The sequence below is a fragment of the Talpa occidentalis genome, unplaced genomic scaffold (assembly GCF_014898055.3).
Source record: "Talpa occidentalis isolate TD23 unplaced genomic scaffold, MPIMG_talOcc4v2.1 talOcc4.3, whole genome shotgun sequence".
In the NCBI taxonomy this organism is placed as follows: Eukaryota; Metazoa; Chordata; class Mammalia; order Eulipotyphla; family Talpidae; genus Talpa; species Talpa occidentalis.
This window is the reverse complement of record NW_023603184.1, coordinates 6,427,344-6,446,706: the sequence shown is the minus strand read 5'-3', so window position 1 is coordinate 6,446,706 and position 19,363 is coordinate 6,427,344. Positions and strand designations below refer to the sequence as shown.

Sequence of the window (19,363 nt, the reverse complement as noted above, 5' to 3'; positions counted from 1 at the left end):
GTTCTGTGGGGCGATCAGGGCCACAGGGGCCTTGTTGACCTCACAAGGGCAGTCTCAGCCCTCTTTACCAGAAAACTCCAGATCCCCCTCAAAATAAAGCAACTGCAGACTCCCAAAGCTACCACTAGGTGGCACTGCAGCCAAGGACAGAGCTGCCCCCTCACCTTCCCTCTCTGGATGACGCACCTGCGGCTAAGGAGTTTCCTGGCCGCCTCGCCACACCAGCCATCTCCAGGAAGGGGCACTTGGGGCTCAACCATCCTGCAGGAACTGAAGTTGGGCAACTCAGCCTGCCCCTCCCACCATGTAGGGCAGCCTTCCAGGGCGCCCCCTACTCCTGGCACCAGAAACCTGGCCAGGCTTGGCTTCTCACTGTGCACCCCAGAGCTGCTCAGCACCCAGCTGGAGACCCGGGGCAGCGACAGGGATTATGATTCCCTCCCCTATGCATGCAGCAGGCAGAGACCGAGCTCCTACTGCGTGCCAGCACTGCAGGAGGTGGGCAGGGCTCCTGGGAGGAGACAGGAACGAGAAACATGCATCGCTGCAGGACCCCGGCAAATATGTCCCCACACAGGAAGAACATGGCTCTTATAGCCCAACCCACCGCACCCAAAAGAAGCAGAACCCTGCGCCCAGAAGGGCCTCTACTGAGGTCCGGCCTCATCTCCCCACCCCAGGCCCTTGGACGCAGGTTCATTGATGATGCTCCTGACTGCACGAAAGGCTGCACTTCCTTGCTACCAATAACAATCCTGCTCACTTTTTAAGCCTCTGTGTAACAGGCCTGTCTCACCACCTGCCTGTGAGCCAGGGGGGAGGCTGCAGGGGTTTTAAGCGTGAGCCTTAGGACCAGAATGCCTGGACTCCCACCCTGACCACCCCACTGATTAGTTGTGTGGCCTCAGACAAGTTCATGACCTCTCCGTGTCTAGCTTCCAGAGGTTTCTGAGAAAGCACCAGAACAGTAAGCTCTCAATACACACTCAGGCCCAAAGACAAGCGTTCTGTCCAAAGTCATCACTGGCAAAGAGGGGAGCTCTGAGAGGGGAGCCCATATCCCAAGCCCTCTCCTTTCCTAAACGGCACCAAGGGGAGGCCGCTAGGAAAATGGCTCAGCCCCGCCCCACCCAGGTGTGCAGAGAGCGATGGGCAACACCCCCTCCTGTCCCAGAGGCAGTGGCCCCTTCCCTCAGGGAGGGCAGCCCCCCCCCCCCCCCCGCCCCGAGAGCTGTGGGTCCAGCCTGATGCGCCGACTCCTGCTGTCTTTGCAGCTTTTTGCCATGATCTTCGCCATGTGCCTCTTCCGGGGCATCCAGTAGAGGGTGTGGCCTGAAGCCCGAAGACACCTGCCCACCACTGCCCGCCACCCAACGCCCTCCCCTCCTCCGCACCCCTGTCCTGGCCCGGAGGGGCCACACCAACATGAGGGGCCAGCAGGGGCAAGGGGAAAAAGAGCTATTTTTTTAACAAAACAAAATGAAGAAAAAAATCCAGACTGATGTCCCTGGCCTGGACTCTGGGGAGGGTGCCACTGGCTTCCCCGGGGGTCCCTGAGGCCAAGACTCGATGGGCGCTGGAGCCAAAGGAGCACCAGTCCCAGGTCTCCTCTCCGGCCCAACCGGACTCGGGCCACCCCAGACCTGGACCCTCTCCTCGAAGCTTCGGGACCTGGGGCCAAGATAAATGAGGACTTAGGCAACAAGGAGGCAAAACCAAGTATCAGAGAGAGGTCACCAGAGCCCTGGGGGCCTGAGGAGACTGGGTCACCATGTCCTTGAGGACTCAGAACCTGCACGCGCTCCCTCATCCTCCGTTATCCCTGCCTTGGGCTGGAGCCAAGAGTGGGCTGCAGACACTGGATCCAAGAATGGCCCAGCTGCTGGGCTTCTCCCCTCCACCATCTGTTGGACCCAATCATCTGGAATGCCCAGAGAGAGGCAGTTTCTCACCTCCCGTCACACAGCACATGCACGGTAGTTTGAGCAAGAATCAGGCCTCTGCAGACCTGTTGGTCATACCCGCCTGGTCTCAGCATCCTGGCTTCCCCCGAAGAGAGAGGGCAGTCTGACCAGGAACCGTCTCTTCCCATCTCCATTGCTGAGATTACTCTGGACTCCCCCCCCCCATCTGCCCTTCCACCTACCTTCACACACTTCCCTCCAGCCCCTGGGAACTCACATATGTACACATGCCACGTGTCATTTCCACACTGTTCGTCTCTCTGCCCAAGCCCATGCCCTCCTGTTCCCCACTCACCCCCTGGCTCCCAAAGCTGGAACAGCCCCGGGACCACCTAATTCGTCCCTTTCCACCCAAAACCGAGGCGTGGATGTCTTCCACAAGATCCCTGCCAAGACTTCACCCTCTTCTTGAACACCTCCAGGGACAGGGAGCTCACTACCTCCCAAGGCAGCCTCCTGCCTCAGGCCGCAGTGACCAGCATCAGGGCAGCACACAGACCAGGCTTCTGTCTTCTGTGATTCAGCCCCTGCCATCCGTTCGTTCTCCCTCTCCTGAGTGTTCAGGCCACACATCGTCTCTCTGAGACTCCTTGTCTCCGGGATGAAGAACTCCAGGGCATCTCGGCTCTTCTGCTGTGACGTGGCTTCCTGCCCCTTCTTTGTCCACAGCACATTATGAGTGTTCCCTCCACGATTGGGCAGGGAGCAGTTTGCCCGGTCATCCACACCCACAAATCATCGCAAATCAATCCCTCATATCCAGACCTGAAATTCTAGACCAGTATTGCTAACTGGATTACAAGGCCTTGACCCCAATCAGTTTAATCATGAGAGGCTGTGAAGGATCCAAGGTTTGGTCTGGTCTGGTCTCAGTGGGAGAGGGCAGTGAATCCCAACTAGTGATATCTGGCAAACACCTTCAGTTTGACTCGTGATGTCTGGCAATTACCTTAGGTTTGATTGGTGCTGTCTGCCATGGCCTGGGACTGGCAGGGGCAGCTGAGCCTGCTGGCCTCTCCTGCTGTCCCTCTCCAGGGTCTGGGAAGAGCCCATTCTGTCTTTCTGGCTCTGTGCCAGCTTCCAGCCTGCCTCTGGCTTTCCAGCTACTGGGAGACAGAGCCCAGTGCCCCCTGCTCTGACCTGCCCTTCCGAGATGCAGCCAGAGCTCTGTGCCTGCTGTAAAGACCCCATGTGACCCCCTCCTATGGCTCCCCTCCCCCACTCCAAGTTCCCCAGTCCTGGCCCTCCCTCCAGGTCCCTGAACTGGGTCTTTCCAAGGTGTCCCTATACTGTGTGCCCTGGCAAATCCATAAATAATGCCATGAACAACTTAGTGAGAGGGCATCCCAGGGGCCAGGGCCCTATAGCTGGCACCTCAGTCTAACCTGACAAGGGCCTAGGGCCTGCCCCTCTTTAGACCCACCCACATGCTTAGCTCAGGCTTCCTGAAGGAGGCAAACGGCCGGTCTGAGATTGACAAAAAGCAAACAAAAAAACAGATTAGACCAGTGTCTTGGGGGTCAATCAGTAGCTTTGTGGCTTCCAACCAGGGGTATCCTAGACTTCAGGTTCCTATATGCACCACCCCCCACTGCCCACAGAATTTAGGGCCTTGAAGGTAAAGAGAAGAGGCTGGCATCTGCCCCCCACCCTCCATTTTTTGAGCTCCTTAAGTGTTAAAGAGGGAGGAAGGACAGGTTACAGGGGAATGTCTGGCTATGGTGTGTTTAAGGGTGGATGCAAGACTCTCACCCCCAAGGGCTTTCTAGAAAGATGTCAAGGAGCCCTGACCTCCTTGACCACTCTCAGGCAGGGAAGGAAAAGCAGTCTCTGCACTTGAGTAGTAGCCCAGGATGGCAGGTGTGTATGAGGACGCCTGAGGCCAGGTCTCAGGGCGTGAAAAAGGCTTGACCCTGAGCCTCCATCCCTGCCCAAGTGCAGCCCATGATAGGTGCTGGGGGGAGATACGCAGCTGCTGGCAGTAGGCAGGGACAGGGTCAGGAATGCCTGTTTGCCCAGAGGTCTTCTGACCTCTGACCCCAGTAACAAGGCAAGACTGGGAGACTTCACATGTCAGTCATGTGCTCCAGCCCCCAACCAAGTACCTAAAACCACCTTCCTACTTCAAAGGCACAGGCCTCGTGTTAAAGGGAATGCATCAAAAGGGCTCAGGGCTGGGTCCCCCCCTTGCTCCCCCGTCCCACTCTCCTAGTCATGCCTCAGGGGCCAAGTTGGGACCCCCACCCCAACCAGCTGTGGCCTCAGCACCCGCCCCATCTCCTCAGGAGGCTCCCTCTCCCCTTCCCCACTGGGTCCCTACGTTGAAAGTCTATTTTGAAGACTGTAGCTGTACCTGCGGTAGACAGCAGAGCTAATTTATCATGTTTATTCCCTGTGAGCCCCCCCTTTTTATATTGTATATCAAGAGGAGTTTTGTAATATAAAACAGGATGCCCACAGATGGTTTTGCACTTGTTTTTGTGACTATTTCTTACAAAAAGAAAAAGGAATGAGGAATAAATAGTCACCATGGAGAAAGATGGTCTTGATTGGGGTGGGCTGGGCTGGGCTAGGAGCCTGAGCAAGGGGTGCTGGGTTCTGGTGGCAAAGGGGACCGGGATTCTCGGTCTTCCCAAACCTATATGATGGAAAGCTGGGTCCACACTGGCCCTTCTCACTAGAATGGAGGGTCCCTATGTCTCCCTGCTCTTCGTCACGGCCTCCTCCCAACAGACCTCCCCTTGGCCTTAACATCCTGCCGCCAGGCTTCTTCCTCTAGGCCCCACTGCAATGCTTCTAAGGGTCGCTGGAGGCAGGCAGCCCCATGCCCACATGCCTTCCCTAACACCTCTCAGGGCCAAGGCCCTGACAACCCCCTTCCCGACCCCAGCTGAGTGAGGACAAGTGGCTGGCTCAGTCCTGACAGATGCCCACACAGACCTCAGCTCCAAAGCCTTGGGCTTCCCTGCCTGCCCTCTGGGGTTTCCCCTCCACACCTGGTGCTCATTAGGACAAAAACGCCCATCACCTGCGGGCAGGTGAGCCAGGTCCGAAAGCATGGGTCAGATGGAGGGCTGTAGCCGTGCCTGGGGGCGCTGCCCACCGGCCATCAACACCACCTGGTGCCGCCACCGCTCCTCAAGGCGGGAATGTGATTCTGGAGAGAGGCACAGAGTCAGCAGCCAGAGGCACACACCAGGTAAGAGCGGCCCTTCCTTAGTGCCAGGCTCTTCTGCTAAACCAGGTAACCAGCCGCACAGCCCTGAGCCTCCCTCCTCGACTGGGTAGCTGTGGCAGCTGTGGGGCGCGGGAGGGGGGTCTGGGGAGGCCCCTATGTCAGTAACCAGAGCCGGAATGCACAGATGGATCATCCCTCTCCCCAAGCCTCGCCCCACACATTTTCTGGCTGGGAAGCAAGTCTGAGGCCTGGGCTGTTCTCCACACCCTCCCTCCACACCCCTCCTCAGCACACAGGGGCTGCCATTTCCAGGGTGCTGGAGGGAAGGAGAATGCTGACAGCAGGGACAAACGAGTGGCAGCTGGGGGAGAGGGGCACACAGACCATGGGGAGGGACGGGCGGCTCCTCCGCTGCTCTGAGGAAGCTCCAGGGCCTAGTCCAGGGCATTGGGAAAGGGGATGGGGGGCCGAGAGGAGGAAGCCAGATGCAACCTTTTTATTTTCCTGCGCAGTCTGAAGGGCCCCCATCCTACGCAGCCAGGCCCTGGGGGCAGCGGGAGCCACAGGTGCAGAGGGTGCAGCCCCCAGGGAGGGGTGTGGGAGAGGCCCCCGGAGGGCATGCCTGCAGGCCCAGGAATCAGGAAGAACCACTGCTGCTTTATTCCTCCTCCAAACCCCATCACTTCCAGTGGCCTCCAGCGGGGTTATCATGTCCATGCCCAGGCGGGCCTGTGGTGAAGCCTCTGGCGGCCTCTGGGCCTGGGCCAGTAGGGGAAGAGGGCTCCTTAGGGCCTCCAGAAGCTGGGAGCATCCCCGGTGGGGACGACACTGGGTGTGTGTAGCCCAACTCACAGAGCCTGAGCGGGAAGAGCAGTCTCAAAGCCGCCTGTCGGGGCTGCTGGGCTGTGGGCAGGGCGGGGTGTGCTTACGGGGTGTGCCTCCCAGGTGGGGCAGGGCCACAGACAGGAGCAGGGACACAGGGTCAAGTCGTCAGGTTTTCCAGGCAGAGAAAGAAGCCAAGTTCAGCTGCTCCGCTCTACACTGGCTGAGGGTGTGGAGGGAGGACAGGAAGGCAGCCACAGCCTCTCTCAAAAGGGTCGCCCGGAAGAAGGGTCACCTTAGCCCCACACCCAGACACCAGTTCTCCAGTATCCGTCCAGGGGGGCCAGAGACAAGAGACCCAAAAACAGGAGGTGTCCCTGTGTAGGCTGAAGAGACAGTTGCTGAGGGCCAGTCCTTCCCCAAACCCGGAGACCACAGTATGTGGTGTGCCCGGCATGGGGAAGGCAGCCACCCCTGCCACCCAGGTAGGGTCCTTCCTGTCTTCCAGGTACCAAAGGGAAACTGAGGCCCCAGGACCTCCCTGCCCCGAGGGGGCCGGGCACGGGCAGCTAGACTTTCTTGGGTCTTCGGCCGACTTGGTAATAGTAGTAAATGCTGATGGCGACAAAAAGGAGGCTGGCCAGGTGCAGCAGGATTCCCAGGGAAACCAGGCCCGTCTCGGCCAGTGTGGCAGTGACCACTGTGGGAGACAGTTGGAGGGGAACAGAGGTCAGAGAGTGGGGGTACGCCCTACCCCCGACCCTGAGCCGGGGGTCCTTCCCTACCCACACACCTGGATAAGCTATGCCCACGTGGCAGGCGGAGGGGTGCAGGGGGCATGTGGACACACTGGGTGTGCTGTCACACCTGTGCTGGGCACACACTTTTATTCAGGAAGATACAGGTATATGTGGGGTGTGTAGGCACAGGTGTGCAGGCCCAGATATTAAACACAGCCACACCAGGCCCTCCCCCTCGGGCAGCTTTTCCTCTCTGGAAACCCAAGTACCAAGAGTTGGAAGGCAAAGGTGAAGGGGAGAGGGGGCAAAACCACCTTCACCCTCATATACCCCATCAGTCTCTCCCCTGCCCCGCTGGCCACCTCAGCACTCACCCAAGAACTGGACGCCGAAGTAGCAAGCTTCCGTGAGCAGCGTCCACCGAATGATCACTTTCTCGGCCGTGTAGAGAGCGTTCCACATGATCAGAGAGATGCCTGGGTGTGAGCGGGCAGACGGGGTGGGCCGCCTGCTCGCCCACCTGGTGGCCTCCTCCTTTTTCTCTGACCCAAAAGACAGTCAGGATCCTGACTTCTGCCACCCCAGACTCACTCACGGCTCAAATGCAAACTCACCAACCGCTCCCCATCCCATCCCCGCCAGGCTCAACGCTGCGCCTCAGCCAATAAGCTCACTCCCGCTCCTGTAACTTCCCAGGCCCTATGGGACACTGGGCAGGTCGCGTCCCCTCCCAGGGACTCAGTCTTCTCACTGGTAAAATGGGAGAACTGAGCCTGGACATCCCACCCTCTCCAGGTTCTCTCTCAAGTCAGCACTGGCAGAGCCCTGAGTTCACGGGCGTTTTCTCTCCAAATGGACGCCCGCAGACAGGAAGCCTGAGGCCATAAGGAGTCACAGGGAATTTCCTGGCGGCAGGTAGGCAAACTGGGCTTTCTAGTGGAAGAACCACAAGCCCCGCTTACGAGGGTCTGCTGGCTCGTTCATTTCGTTGCAACAGCCCTAACCCCAGAGCGCCCGTTCTCCCTTCCTGGGTGAAGAGCTTGCAGCCTCCCCAGCTCCACCACCCCAGGCCCCATGTACTGAGCTGGCCTTCGGAGGTAGAGCAGAAGCAGCATCAGCTTGAGTCTGAGGAAACTGGGTGCAAAGGTCCAGTTTGGGGACCACATGGGGCGGTGTGGTTAGATCCAGGGCCCACAGCAGGAGGTAGAAGAGGCAGCTTTTTAGGAAGGGAAGCAGGAGTCACCCCATGGAAGACTCTAAATGCCAGGGAGGAGCTGAGCCTCTATGCTACAGAAAACAGGGAGCAATAGACTGTCTTGGAGATGAAGGACACCACCTGTACTAGTTTAAAAAGTTGTCCCTCTGTGCGACTCGGCTTAGAGGGGAAACAGAAGTGGTTCAAATGAGAAGACCAAGCGTGTGAGAGGCTTTGCCTTATGAGGCCCTGGAGGGCAGGGTTTGGGCCCATTCCTCTCTGTACCCCAAAGCCTGGGGGTGGGGGGGAGTTTGCCCCAGATGATGGCAAAAGCAAACCCAGCCACGGGTGCACTCCGCGAGTGCTCACAAGATGGCAGCACGCACCCAGCAAGAGACAGACTCCTCGGCAGACACAGGGCTAAGGGAACCCTGCATAGAGGAAACCCCGGGCATTCCCCTCAGCCCAGGTTGGTCCCATCACCTCCCTCAGAGCCCATCCCAGGGACACTCACTGAGGAGGGCACCACCATAGAGGCGGATGGGAGTCTTGCTGGTCACCTGGGCTCCATCAAACACGGCGTCATAGAGCTGGTCTGGAAAGGCAAGGGCCTGTAGACAGTGGGTGCGAGGTTCAGGGTAAGGGGTCATCTTTACCCCAAGAGTGGGGCTGAAGTCCCTGGGGCAGTGCAGGGTCAGAATCTTGACTGCCCTGTTCTCACCCCTCCAGGCTGGACCGAAGGCTCTGGACTTCCCAGGGGTGGGGAGAGGAGTGGAGTCAGGACCAGGGGACAGGGTCGCTCCAGGGCAGCGCACAGATAGGCGTGAGTGTCGGGAGCCGGGAAAGTAGAAGCAGCCAGAGAGCCCTGACAGAGGGGCCTGAGCAGGCAATGCCGGAAAGGCAGCAGGGCCCCCAGTGAGCCGTCCAGAGGAGGGCTGGGGGAACCAGAACCAAGGCCAGGTCCAGGGGTAAGGGGGGACTCACCATGATGGCGATGCCAGAGAAGAGCACAGCAGATATGAGCTGCCAGACCCTAGGGGGCGTGCAGAGGGAGGTCACAGCCAGACCCCTGAGGCTGCCCCCATCCCAGAGGATCCCTCCCCTCACCAGCCAAGATGCCCAGGGATGGATGGTTTCCAGGGAGGGAGTGAGATGGGATGGAATGGAGAGTAAGGCGGTTCAGGGGCAAGGCTGAGGGGGTGGCAGCTTGGGCAGCCCCTCCTATAACCTTCCGCAAACCAAAGTCAAGTGTAAATGCTCACCTGAGCCCCAGAGGCTCCCGAACAGCAAACTTGATTTCATTGCCCAAGACCTGGCTGATCTGCAGACACAGAGGGTGGGGGCAGCCAGGTAAAGAAAGTTCTCTGCACATCCAACCCACCTGCACAGCCCACCCCCCAGCCCCACCCCGGGGCCCCTGCATGCCCAGGGACCACCAAGTCCCCGGCTGTGAGGGTCACACTGAGGCATCAGCTCCAGAGCTTGAGGGAAGCTAAAAATACACTGGCTGAGAAAAAAGGCGCAGGGGCCTGTGGACCTGGGCTCAAAGCCTGGTCCGCCACTCACTGGTGTGGCCTCCAGCAAGTTCCTTCCATTCTCTGAGCCTGTTTCTCCATCTACAAAATGGGCTAGTAGCTGGGTCTCCATCTCGCAGGGGTCAGCAAGATTAAATAATGCTGATAAAGCAGGAGGTGTGATATTGGATATATATAATAAGCACTCAATGAATTCAAACAATGTACTTTCCTTGTTGTTATTATTCCCCCAAATTCTCCACTAAGATTCTGAGAAAATAAGCTCAGTCCTGGGGTTCCGGCAGTTGTCTGGGCCTGTTACTCTTCTCCCCAAATGGCATCCCACACCTGGCTCCCGCACTTGGAGCTATAGGCAGATCCCTGGACTTGGCAGGCTCCAGGGCCCTCCTCTGAGGCCCACCTTGGATCGGTGAACCTCCCCATCATCGTCCTCGCCGCCCACACCCAAGATCTTGCGGGTCTTCAGGCGGCTCACGAGGTCCGTCTGGCTGTGCTTCTTCATGAGAGGTGGGGGCTGCTTGGCCGCCATCTTGTCCTGGAGGTGCAGAGGTACTGAGGGGAGACAAAGGGCTAAGGGAAGGGGCCTGCCCAGCTTTCAGCCCTGGGGAGGTGGAGGAGGGCAGACCTAGGCCCAGGATCTGCTGAGCCTCCCGCTAGGGGCAGCAGGCAGAACGCCAGACAGGTAATCTGAGGGCTCAGATGCAGGCTCAGCTCCCTCAGCACCCAACTTCATGACAAAATGGGCCAAGTCACTGCCCCTTTCTGGCTTCAGCTTCCTCATCTACAAAATGGGTTGGGACGGATCTCCCAAGGCCTGTCAGCATTGCCACCCAGAAGAGGAAAGGATCTGCCCACACCTGGACCCTGAGTTCTGGGGTACAGGACCACCACTGAATTATACTGTCCAGATAATTCCTGCTGCCCAGCAGGAATTCCTGCTCCCTCCCTCGGACACCCAGACAACCCCCTTCAAACCTGCCAGGACTGAAAGAAAGCCCGTGGGTGGGTGGCACAGAGCAAGGGTGGTCAGGAGCACAGGCAGGGCTCTGGGTTGGCAGTCCAGGCCTTGACCCCTCCCTGCCATCAGCACCACCAGGCTCCCCTGACCCTGCCCAGATCCTCCACCCCCCCCCACCCCCTGCCACCCACTCTACCTCTGGCTTGGTCCCTACACTTCACCAGGTGCTGCGCTAAGTGAGGACAGGCAGGGATGCACTGAGGCCCCGTCCACGTCTACAGTCTGTACGAAGCCTGTATGGGGATCAGGTGTGTGACCTCAGGGCAGTAGAGGCTTCTGGAAGCTGGTCCTGGGGTGGTCCTACAGATCCTGCAAGACAGACATAATTCACATCCATTTTAAAGAAGAGGAGACAAAACTTAGTGGGGTTCAACACAAGTTCTCCCTATCCTACTGCCAGTTAGAGGCTGGTGTCTCCCGCATCTCCAGCACCTCATCTCCTTGAGCAAGGCAGAAAACTAGCCCCCTTCACAGGCAAGGTGTTGTCTGGGACCCGAGCTGCGTGTGCAGCCCTCCCAGGCCAGGCCTCAGCCCCAGAGCCGGTCACCGTGTCTGCCGGCCCAGTCAGAGCTGCCAGTATGCCCAGGTCACCTCCCGTCTTCCAGACTTCCAGAGACTCCCAGTGTCTTAAAACAAATCACCCAGCAAATAATCAGCACAGAGAATCAAATTGCGGGGGTTTGGATAACATGGCTTTTGAGAGTCTCCCGGTGTCTTAAAACAAATCACCCAGCAAATAAAATCAGCATAGAATCAAACAGCTGGGGGTTGGATAATGTGGCTTTTGACAGGGATAAGCCAGGCAGGTCGCAGAGCACCCTGAGTTTGGAAATAAAGGGGAATGTTGGCATTGGGGTCTTTCGTGAACGGTGCCCGGGCCCTTCCGTGCTCTTCCCCACGGGTGCCCTAGAGTCTGAGGCCCTGAAGAGTTCCCAAAAACCAAGGGGGGCAAGCTGGGGCAGAGGCAAGCAAAGCCCCAGAAGCTGACCCAGGCCAGGGAGAGAGGGGGTGCCTTGGGGGTACAATGTCAGGGGAAGAGGGAGGGCTTAGTCTTAAGGATGGGGCAAACTCAGACTCAAAGCCCTAGTCTTTCTCTTCACTGTTCTGTGACCTCAGGGAAGTTACTTAACCTCTCTGAGCCTTCAGTTCCTCATTTATAAAACCAGACTTCTCAGCTCACAGGTTTCAGAGAGGCACCATGAGAACAGGCAGTCGAGGGGCCTGGCACCAGCACGTACCCGTAAAGGACAGTGATTAATAACTTTAAGGGGGCAGCTGCCCGGACTGGCTCTGGCAGCAGATCATATGGGCCTGGGGCCTCATTCCCATGCAGGTCCTGGGGGCCTCTTCCAGCTCCCCCATAGCCTTCCAGGGAAGCCTGGTTTCCATAGAAACGGATGGACTGCAGAGCATCCCTGTCAAGGAGAATGTGCCCTGACAGGAGGGGGGAGGGAGGGGCCTAGAGCCTAGATCACCCACCAGCTGCTGAGCCTCCTGGTGATTCAGGAGGAGTCATGGCTGCTGAGAGTCACAGCCAAGATCCGCTTCCGCCACCAACAAGACCCTCTGCTGGAGGGGCAGTGCGTGTCCCTCCCCATCTGGTCCCCAAAGCATCCACCCTGGCAAGGACGCCCAGGTGGGAAGGCTCCAGGTAACTCCACTCCAACTTGCATGTTACAGGAACTAAGGCCCAAGTGAGAGTTGACAAAACAAGTTCGCCGTGCAGGCACCGGCCGTCCCGAGCACCTGCGTGCATGGTTGCTGTGTGGCCTGGTCTGTCTGCTCTCCAGAGAGCACTGAGCTCCAAGCCACCTTCCCAGCTGCATCCCTGCCTTGCAAGCCACTGGGGTGTCACCAGCATTTGAACTCTGGGGTCCAGCCTCCTTTGGGTTAAAGTCCTGAGACTCCAGCAGGTCCTGGGAAGGGCTGCAGGGAGAGCCATTGTTCTGTTATCACAGGGTTGCAAAATAGCTGGAAATGGGTCCGGGCTAGGGCTAGGGCAAGGGGGAGGGGTATGAGAGGACCTCCAGACCCTGGTCAGAGAGAAGGGCAGACATGGACCGCCAGCCAGTAAGGGGTGAGGGGAACTGCAACGTCCAAGGCTGCACCATCTACCCTGGGGTTCCTTCCTGGAGCAGAGCATCAGGCCCTTGGGCAAGACGGGGTCTAAAGACACCAACCCAGAACCCACCACCTGGGCTCTCAGGCAGCGGACCTGGCATCCCAGGAGCTGTAATGGCACAGTGGGTAAAGGCACCTGTGGATTCTGCCGTACCAACCTGTGCCTTTGGGCAAGTGACCAGGGCCCTGATCCTCCAGCTCAGTGGAGATGATGAAGCCTAACTTACTGCTGGGTTGTTGGAGAATCAGAGCTAAACTAGAAAGTCACAGGACACAAAGGAGGCTTGATCGGCACAACTGCATTGCCCACATCATCTCAGCGGCATCTGGGGTGCAGATTTTGATGGGGAACCCCGGGGTCCAGGGTTAAGGAAGGAAACCAGGCAGGACTGCCATGGAAGGGGCTTCCCTTCATTCTGGCCCTGGAGAGAGTAATTATCCTAAAGGTAGGGCCTTTCTGTCAGCCTTGTGGGAGTGGGGGTGGGGCTGCTCCACCTCTCGGGTCATAGCAGCAGAGCTGGGGGCAGCATCTGTTGCAAAGGGCGGGGACCACAAAGAGTGGAACTAGCAAGGGAGTGGGGAGCATGAGGCAAATCTTGCTGTGCTACAAACCCAACTCCCCCTCCGGCAAAGCTCCAAGCTAAGAAAGGGATTCCACACCCCTTTTCCAAGAACCTCCAGGAACATGGGAGCTGGTGGCAGAGGGTTAGCAGTGAAGCTGGAAGGCAGTCGTGAGCCCTGAGTCACTGGGCTGGGAGACAGTGAGCTGAGGTCACCAACAGACCCTGCCAGGGACTCAGTTTCCTCATCTAACCATCAAGAAACAGGAGTGTGATCTCCTGGGCCCTTGCAACTGTGGTATTTGTGATTTGGCTTCCAAACCCCGTGGCAGACTAGCCACAGTGCAGCCGCACTCCAAGACCCACCCCTCACCGCCCCCGGACACATATTTCTTCTGTCCGCTGCAAGTTAGCTTTCTTTTCAAGGTGCCTAATTTCCAGAAAGGCACAGGAAGGCCCAAACTTTCACCACAAAAATCTCCAAAGCTTCAGGGACATAAAACTAACATCCCCTACTGTGCTGCAGAGGGCCAGAGGGCCCGGCAGGGTGAGGAGGGATGTCCCTGGGAAACTCACCCAGGGGTCTGAAGCTGTTGCTGTGAGCAAGGTGGGGTGCCGGGGAGGGGGGTGGTTCAGTCCCCCATCACTACTCAGAAATCACTGAGCGGGTCCTCCTGGTCCCTACTGTCACCCCAAAAGGCAGAGCACATAGGGAATTCCTGTTCTTTTCAACCCAGGGGTGAGCCAGCTTCCCCCTCGACCCAGTAAGGCAGCTGGTGCTTCCTGATCTCAAGGGACCCTGTCTTGGGGACAGCCTGATTTCCAGATCCCCCGGGGCCAGAGTCCTTTCGAGAAGGCAGCAGGCAGACCCCATTCCCCTGCCAAGTCTCCCCACTGCTCCCATCCCTGTAGATGCTCCCTTCCCCTGTAGAGGAGTAGGAGGGGCACTCCCTTAAAGGGATGCTGTACCATTCTGAGCCAACTTTTTAGAAGCAAGTGGTGATTTGCCTTCTGGGTAGGTTGGGGAAGGCAGGCAGAAGGCAATTATCCTGTATTTTTCCCAGGACACTGATGGGTCAGAGCAACAATCCAGGATTGACCATATCCCCAGGGTTTGGGGCTCTGGCTTTGTGGTTAAAGGTCATGATTCAAAACATCTATGCTTAAATCCTGGCTCTACCACTTACTAGCTGTAGGGCCTTGAGCCAGTGACACTGATGGAGGATCAAACCCATTATCCCCTAAAACGACTTCAACACCACCTCCCTGGGACTCAGCTTTCTCATCTGCTAAATGGGCATAATACTGGCACCTGCCGTGGCACTGGCTATGGTCTGTAGAGCCTTTCCTTCCCAAAGCTATACCCACAAAAAGCTCATACCCTCAAAGCCTTAGCTAAAAGTCACCTCCTCAGGGAGACCTCCCTGACTACCCTACTGAAAATGGCCACCCAGACCCCTGGCCCCAACATCCCCCTACACAACCTTTCCCCCTCATCTCCCAATACACTGTGTAACTTGTATTTGTATCCCCCAACCCCTGTAAGTGTCAGCTCCAGGGGGGCAAGAATCTTTATTTGTTCACAGTTGTCTCCCAGGGCCTAGGACTATACCCAGTACTTTGTTCACTAAGTTATTTTAGGGAAAACCTCAAAGATTTTTTTTTCAATAAGTGAAAGTAAATAAGAGTGTAAGACTATGTGAAGGGGGGGGGGTCACTGTTGATTCCATCATCTATCTTAAACCTCGCCCCAGGAAGAGCAGGCGGGGCTTCCAGCAGAGGATGTGACAGCTATCGTAAGGTCTTGGGGAGGACAGATTGCTGAGTGTGGCACAGGGTCCCTCCAGGGCCCTGCAGAGAACAGGGTTGGGCAGTGGCCTGACTTTGGTAAAGGGTTCAAGTGCAGGCCCTGCATTGCCTGATCCAAATTTGGAAGAATCAAGCTGTCAGTCCCCATGGGTGGAAAAAGCAGAGGCCAAGGTAGCTGGTTCCAGGATAACTGGTCCATTTTATGGGCTATCGGGGTCTAAGATTATTTCCTTACAGCCCAACAGGAAAAATCCTTACTCCCTGGGCTGTTTTGGGGGGCCAACTCTCGACTATCCAACAACTCCTCCCACCCCACCCCACCCCACCCCGGGTCCCTGGGATGGGCGAGTCACTGGAAGAGGTTTTGGCCTGGGCAGCCACTCCACAGGCCTTTTTGGGGCTGGGAATTCCTCAAGCCCCGGGGCTTTCTCCCCATGGGACGGCCCCAGCAGTAAAAGTTTGTCCCAAGGAAATCAACCAGGAAGTGCAGGCGGCAGGGTGGGGATCCACCGTGGCCTTCCACTTCGTTCCGCGGGTTCAAGGCCTGCGCTCGGCTCAAACTCAAGCTGTCCAGGTCGCTCCAGCCGAGAAACCCACTCCCGCCCCCTCACCTCGCCACACCCCAACCCCCACGCCCAGCCGCTCGGCGGCGGCGGGCGCCCCAGGCTCTGCACGGGGTGGGGGCGGGGGAAGGTGGCGAGCAGACCGCGAAACTAGCGCCCAGCGCGGCGGGGCGTGCCGGGCGCGCGCGCAGCGCCCACGCGGCTCTGCTCCAGACCCCCCGGAGGGGTGCGCGTCTGTTGCCCACGGCAGGTGGCCTCAACCCGCCCTGCCCCTGGCCACGGGCCCGACACTGTCCCCTTCCAGCTCAGCGAGCGTGCGGGGATGTCTGTCTCAGCCTGTGCCTCTCCTACCACCGCCCCCCACCCCCTAACTGGGGGGCTAGGCAGGGCTTCCTTTTCTGTCCGCTCCACCCTAGCCAGGAGGCTTGACTCTTTCCCATTTTTGGTCCCCCTCTTCAACGTGTCCTTTAGCTCCCAGTCACCCACTTTCTGAGACCCCAGTCTGAGCTGGGGCGCTCCGGGCGGGGAGCTGCGGGTTGTTGGGCGCCCCAGGGCCCTTCGATCCAGCATCCCCACCCCCACGGCTCCGGACCCAGAAGGTCGGCGAGACTTGGGGGCAGCAGGAACTCAGCCACCTCCGTCGGCGGCCCGGCGGGGGCGCAGGGGGGCGCAGGGGGACTCGCAAGTTTGAGCCGCGCACTCCTAGCACCCAGAAACAATGGGGGGGGGGATAGAGTTGGGGGGTGGGTAGGGACAGACAACCGAGCGTGGGGCTGGAGTCAGACCCCAGGGAGGGAGAAACTGCTTTTTGCTGCTTCTTGCTCTGAAGCAGAGGGCAGCGCACCCGAGCGGGGGAGACGCAGGGGCGACATCAACCGTCCAAGAGGGAGGGCGCGTCGCAGGGAGGGTGCCGGGGGCGAAAGGGAAACCGAGGCACAGGGAAGGGCCGCGCGCAGAGAGCAGGAAGGAGAGGGACAAAAGAAACAGCCCGGCGCGCCTTGGAGCCCTGGAGAGGGACCCGCCGGGGTCCCAACAGAATGCGCCCAGGGCAGGAGGTCCGGGGCGCCTGGCTGGAGCGCGCGCGGTGCTGCTGTCCCCAAGGGTCCCCGCGCCCGCAGGAGCCCCGATGGGCTGCGCTGCGCAGCACCGGCCGGCGCCGGAGGGGAAAGTGCGAGTCTGGGAAGCGGCGGCGGGAGACTGAACTTACGTTCCTAGCGCATGCTGCGCGGCGCTGCGCGGGGCTGGCGAGCCGGGGGCCGCTCGGGTCCTCGGGCGCCTCACATCGTGCCGCCCGCGCGGGGCAGGGCTGGGCAGGGCTGGGCAGGGCAGGGCCGGGCTGGACTGCGCGCGGCGCCCTGCGCGGCCGGGTTTACCGGAGTGTGGCGGCCCCCACTGGTCCCTCCTCCCTGTGCCGCGCACAAGCCAATGGCGCGCCGTCCCCTCCCACGCGCCGGGCTGCCTCGCCCCCGAGGGTGGCCGCCGGGGCGGGCGGGAGAGGGAGGTGCGGGGGAACTGGGCTCCGGAGCTCCCCAGCCGGCCCTTTCCTAGAAACCGCCTGAGGGGGGCGCCCTCACGCCCCGGGAGAATCGAGGACCCGGACTGCTGGAAGACTTTGTTGGCAAGTTCTGTAGATTGCACCCCTCTCGTGAGACGAGCAACACCCCCGAGGTTGGCACGCCACGCTGTCTTAGATATCCTTGGGGTGTCCCTGGGGCTAAGCCAGTGTCTGAAATGGAAAGCCAAGGGTGCAGTAACACGGCCCAAAAGAAAATCCCCATCTGCTGGGCACCTGCTCCCTGCCAGGCGCTGGTGCTCTGGAGTTACAAGTATTAACTCATTTGACACCCATTCTCAGGACACCCTGTGAGGTTGGTACGATTGATCCCGTTTTACAGAGGGCATTCGCAGTCAATAATGTTTGTTTCTGCCTTCCAGCCCAGGTCCACCCTTCTCTCTTGGTGTGACTTGCCAGATCACATCACACACACTCCACCCCTTCTTCATCCTCCACCCTAAAATCTAGCCCCAAAGATGTTGAGTAAATTGCACTGCCCTGGGGCTCAGGGGGAGGCGGGGTGGGAGGGGTCGGATGCCTGTTTGAGCACTGCAGTTAGAACTTTTATCTGTCCCATGAGACTGGGGTTTGGGTTCTGCAAGCTCTCTGGCTGCCTAAAAAGAACAAGGCTCCTACAAACAAAATCCCTTCTCAATGCCCCCCCTAACCTCAATTCTAGGTTCATTTCAAACTGCTCTTCTACCACTCTTCATCCTTCTTAGAAGAGTATCTACATGTCTTCATCTTATCTGGCGACCACACTAAAGCGGGTGTGTGGGGGCCGGGACCCCAAGGCCAATGGCTTGCTCCATTTCACAAGGTAAGTTAAATGGGGCACAGAGGTGGTAGCCCCAGGCAGTTAGCTGGGTGGGCGCCTTGACTCCAGGTCCCAGCTCTCCTAAGCCGGTTCCTGAAGGGTTAGTCAGGCTGACTCTAGAACCAAATGGCTTAGGTTCAGATCTTGGCTCAGCCTTTTGGTGACTGTGTGGTCTTGGGCAAATTACTTAATCGCTAGGTATCTGGTTTCCTCCACCTACAAAAAGGGGGCAGATATAGTAGGAGCAGCCCATGGTTGTTGTGGTGATTTAGAGTTAAATAGCGGCCGCTCACATGTATTGGGTGCCGACTGTGTGCCAGCTGCTCAGAGCTGCCGTGCCAAGCAGACTCCCACTGCCCTCCCAGCGCCTGGTCTGGACAGGAGAGGCTGTGCTCTTTACACGGAGGTAAACAGAACGGTGCCTGGCTCATCACAAGTGCCCAACGACTGTTCGCTGTCCTGATTACCAAGGTAACAACTCTGATCCTGTAGCCCACACTGCCAGCCTCCCTGCTCCCAGCCAAGCATCCAGCCAGTGAGAGCCAATAAAGATGAATAAATGAAGGGCAGTGACCATCGGTTGTTCCTAGGTGTGTTGGATGAAGCACAGATCTAAAATCCACCGGGCTCGGGACCCCATAGTGGTCCCTGCAACAACTCAGAGGCTCAACTCATTGCCTTTACAAAGCTGGCTCAAGCAGAGATGATGACTTCTCCCTGAATGGCTCCTTCTACCTGCCCAGCATCAGGACCCTGGCTTGCTAATAGGAGGACACCAGCCGCGTATGTGTGCAGTGTCACCTCCAACTGCTTCCCTTGCCGTGGAGACATGGCCAGTATACCCCTTGGTGTGACCACTGGATGTACCCTAGAGTCTGACCTTACATCCATAGAAGGATATAACATACATAGAAGGATATTGGGGATCCCCAACCAGGAGGAGGCTGCTGTGGTGTTAGCAAGCACCTGCCACTGGTAGCTCTCAGGCAGAGACCGAAGAGCAAGAATGAGGGTTGATAGGGGAAGGGGGAGCTTATACTTTCCATGACATTTGTTCTGGCTAACCTGGAGCCCAGGGTGTCTTGATTCTGTGTTTTCTGTGTTCCCTCAGTCCATTAGCAGGGTGCCAGGGAGTACAGGCTGGGCCATCATCCTTCAGGAAGGTGTCCATCTTGACTGGGACCTTCCAGCTCACTCAGGGGTACATAGGACCCAGCCCCCAATAGGGGGCTCACAATTCCTGGAGGACAGACAGACCTAGAGCAGCAGAACAGCTCCCAGTGGCTGGCAAAGTGTTTAGGGGCCAGAGGAGAGGGAAGAAACTATCCATTTACCCCGGCGCCCACATTCCCTAAGAGCGCCCAGGGGAAGCTCTTGGTCTCTTCTTAACTGTATACTTTTCTAAAGTGATGTTCATCTTCTTCAAATCTCCGCTTAACTTTTCTAAGTTACCCCATCTTGCACTGAGCATTAAAACGTTCACCCA

The 19,363-nt window shown here is 58.3% G+C and overlaps 2 protein-coding genes across 7 annotated transcripts in view; one reads left to right on the top strand and one right to left on the bottom strand.

Annotated features, from left to right (window-relative positions):
• TSPAN18 (tetraspanin 18) overlaps positions 1–4,513 on the top strand; it is a 158,587-nt gene extending 154,074 nt beyond the window's left edge. For all 4 annotated transcript variants that reach the window (XM_037522412.2, XM_037522409.2, XM_037522410.2 and 1 more), the window contains one exon: positions 1,275–4,513. In XM_037522412.2, coding sequence (XP_037378309.1) covers positions 1,275–1,322 — 48 coding nt within the window. In that variant the 3' untranslated portion in view covers positions 1,323–4,513. The remainder of the gene's footprint in view (positions 1–1,274) is intronic.
• On the bottom strand, positions 4,267–16,772 carry TP53I11 (tumor protein p53 inducible protein 11). 3 transcript variants are annotated; one of them, XM_037522413.2, is made up of 8 exons: positions 16,713–16,772; positions 10,589–10,761; positions 9,835–9,986; positions 9,162–9,220; positions 8,884–8,932; positions 8,414–8,510; positions 7,079–7,180; positions 4,270–6,664 (listed from the first exon to the last, which is right to left on the bottom strand). In XM_037522413.2, the coding sequence occupies exons 3-8, from the start codon at positions 9,961–9,963 to the stop codon at positions 6,534–6,536; spliced, it is 567 nt and encodes a 188-aa protein (XP_037378310.1). In that variant the 5' UTR covers positions 9,964–9,986; positions 10,589–10,761; positions 16,713–16,772; the 3' UTR covers positions 4,270–6,533. The 3 variants fall into 3 exon arrangements, with proteins under 3 accessions (XP_037378312.1, XP_037378310.1, XP_037378311.1); XM_037522414.2 differs by having other exon boundaries at positions 9,835–9,969; XM_037522415.2 differs by lacking the exons at positions 9,835–9,986; positions 10,589–10,761; positions 16,713–16,772 and having other exon boundaries at positions 4,267–6,664; positions 8,491–8,510; positions 9,162–9,201.
• Positions 16,773–19,363: the final 2,591 nt, after the last annotated feature.

Bases quoted from the DNA above. Each gene is read 5' to 3' on its own strand.
- TP53I11 (XM_037522413.2), bottom strand. From the start codon at position 9,963: ATGGCGGCCAAGCAGCCCCCACCTCTCATGAAGAAGCACAGCCAGACG. The intron at 8,511-8,883 runs GTGAGTCCCCCC...CACTGTCTACAG, and splicing joins TCTCTGGCATCGCCATCATG to GCCCTTGCCTTTCCAGACCA. The intron at 6,665-7,078 runs GTGAGTGCTGAG...TGTCTCCCACAG, and splicing joins CTTCGGCGTCCAGTTCTTGG to TGGTCACTGCCACACTGGCC.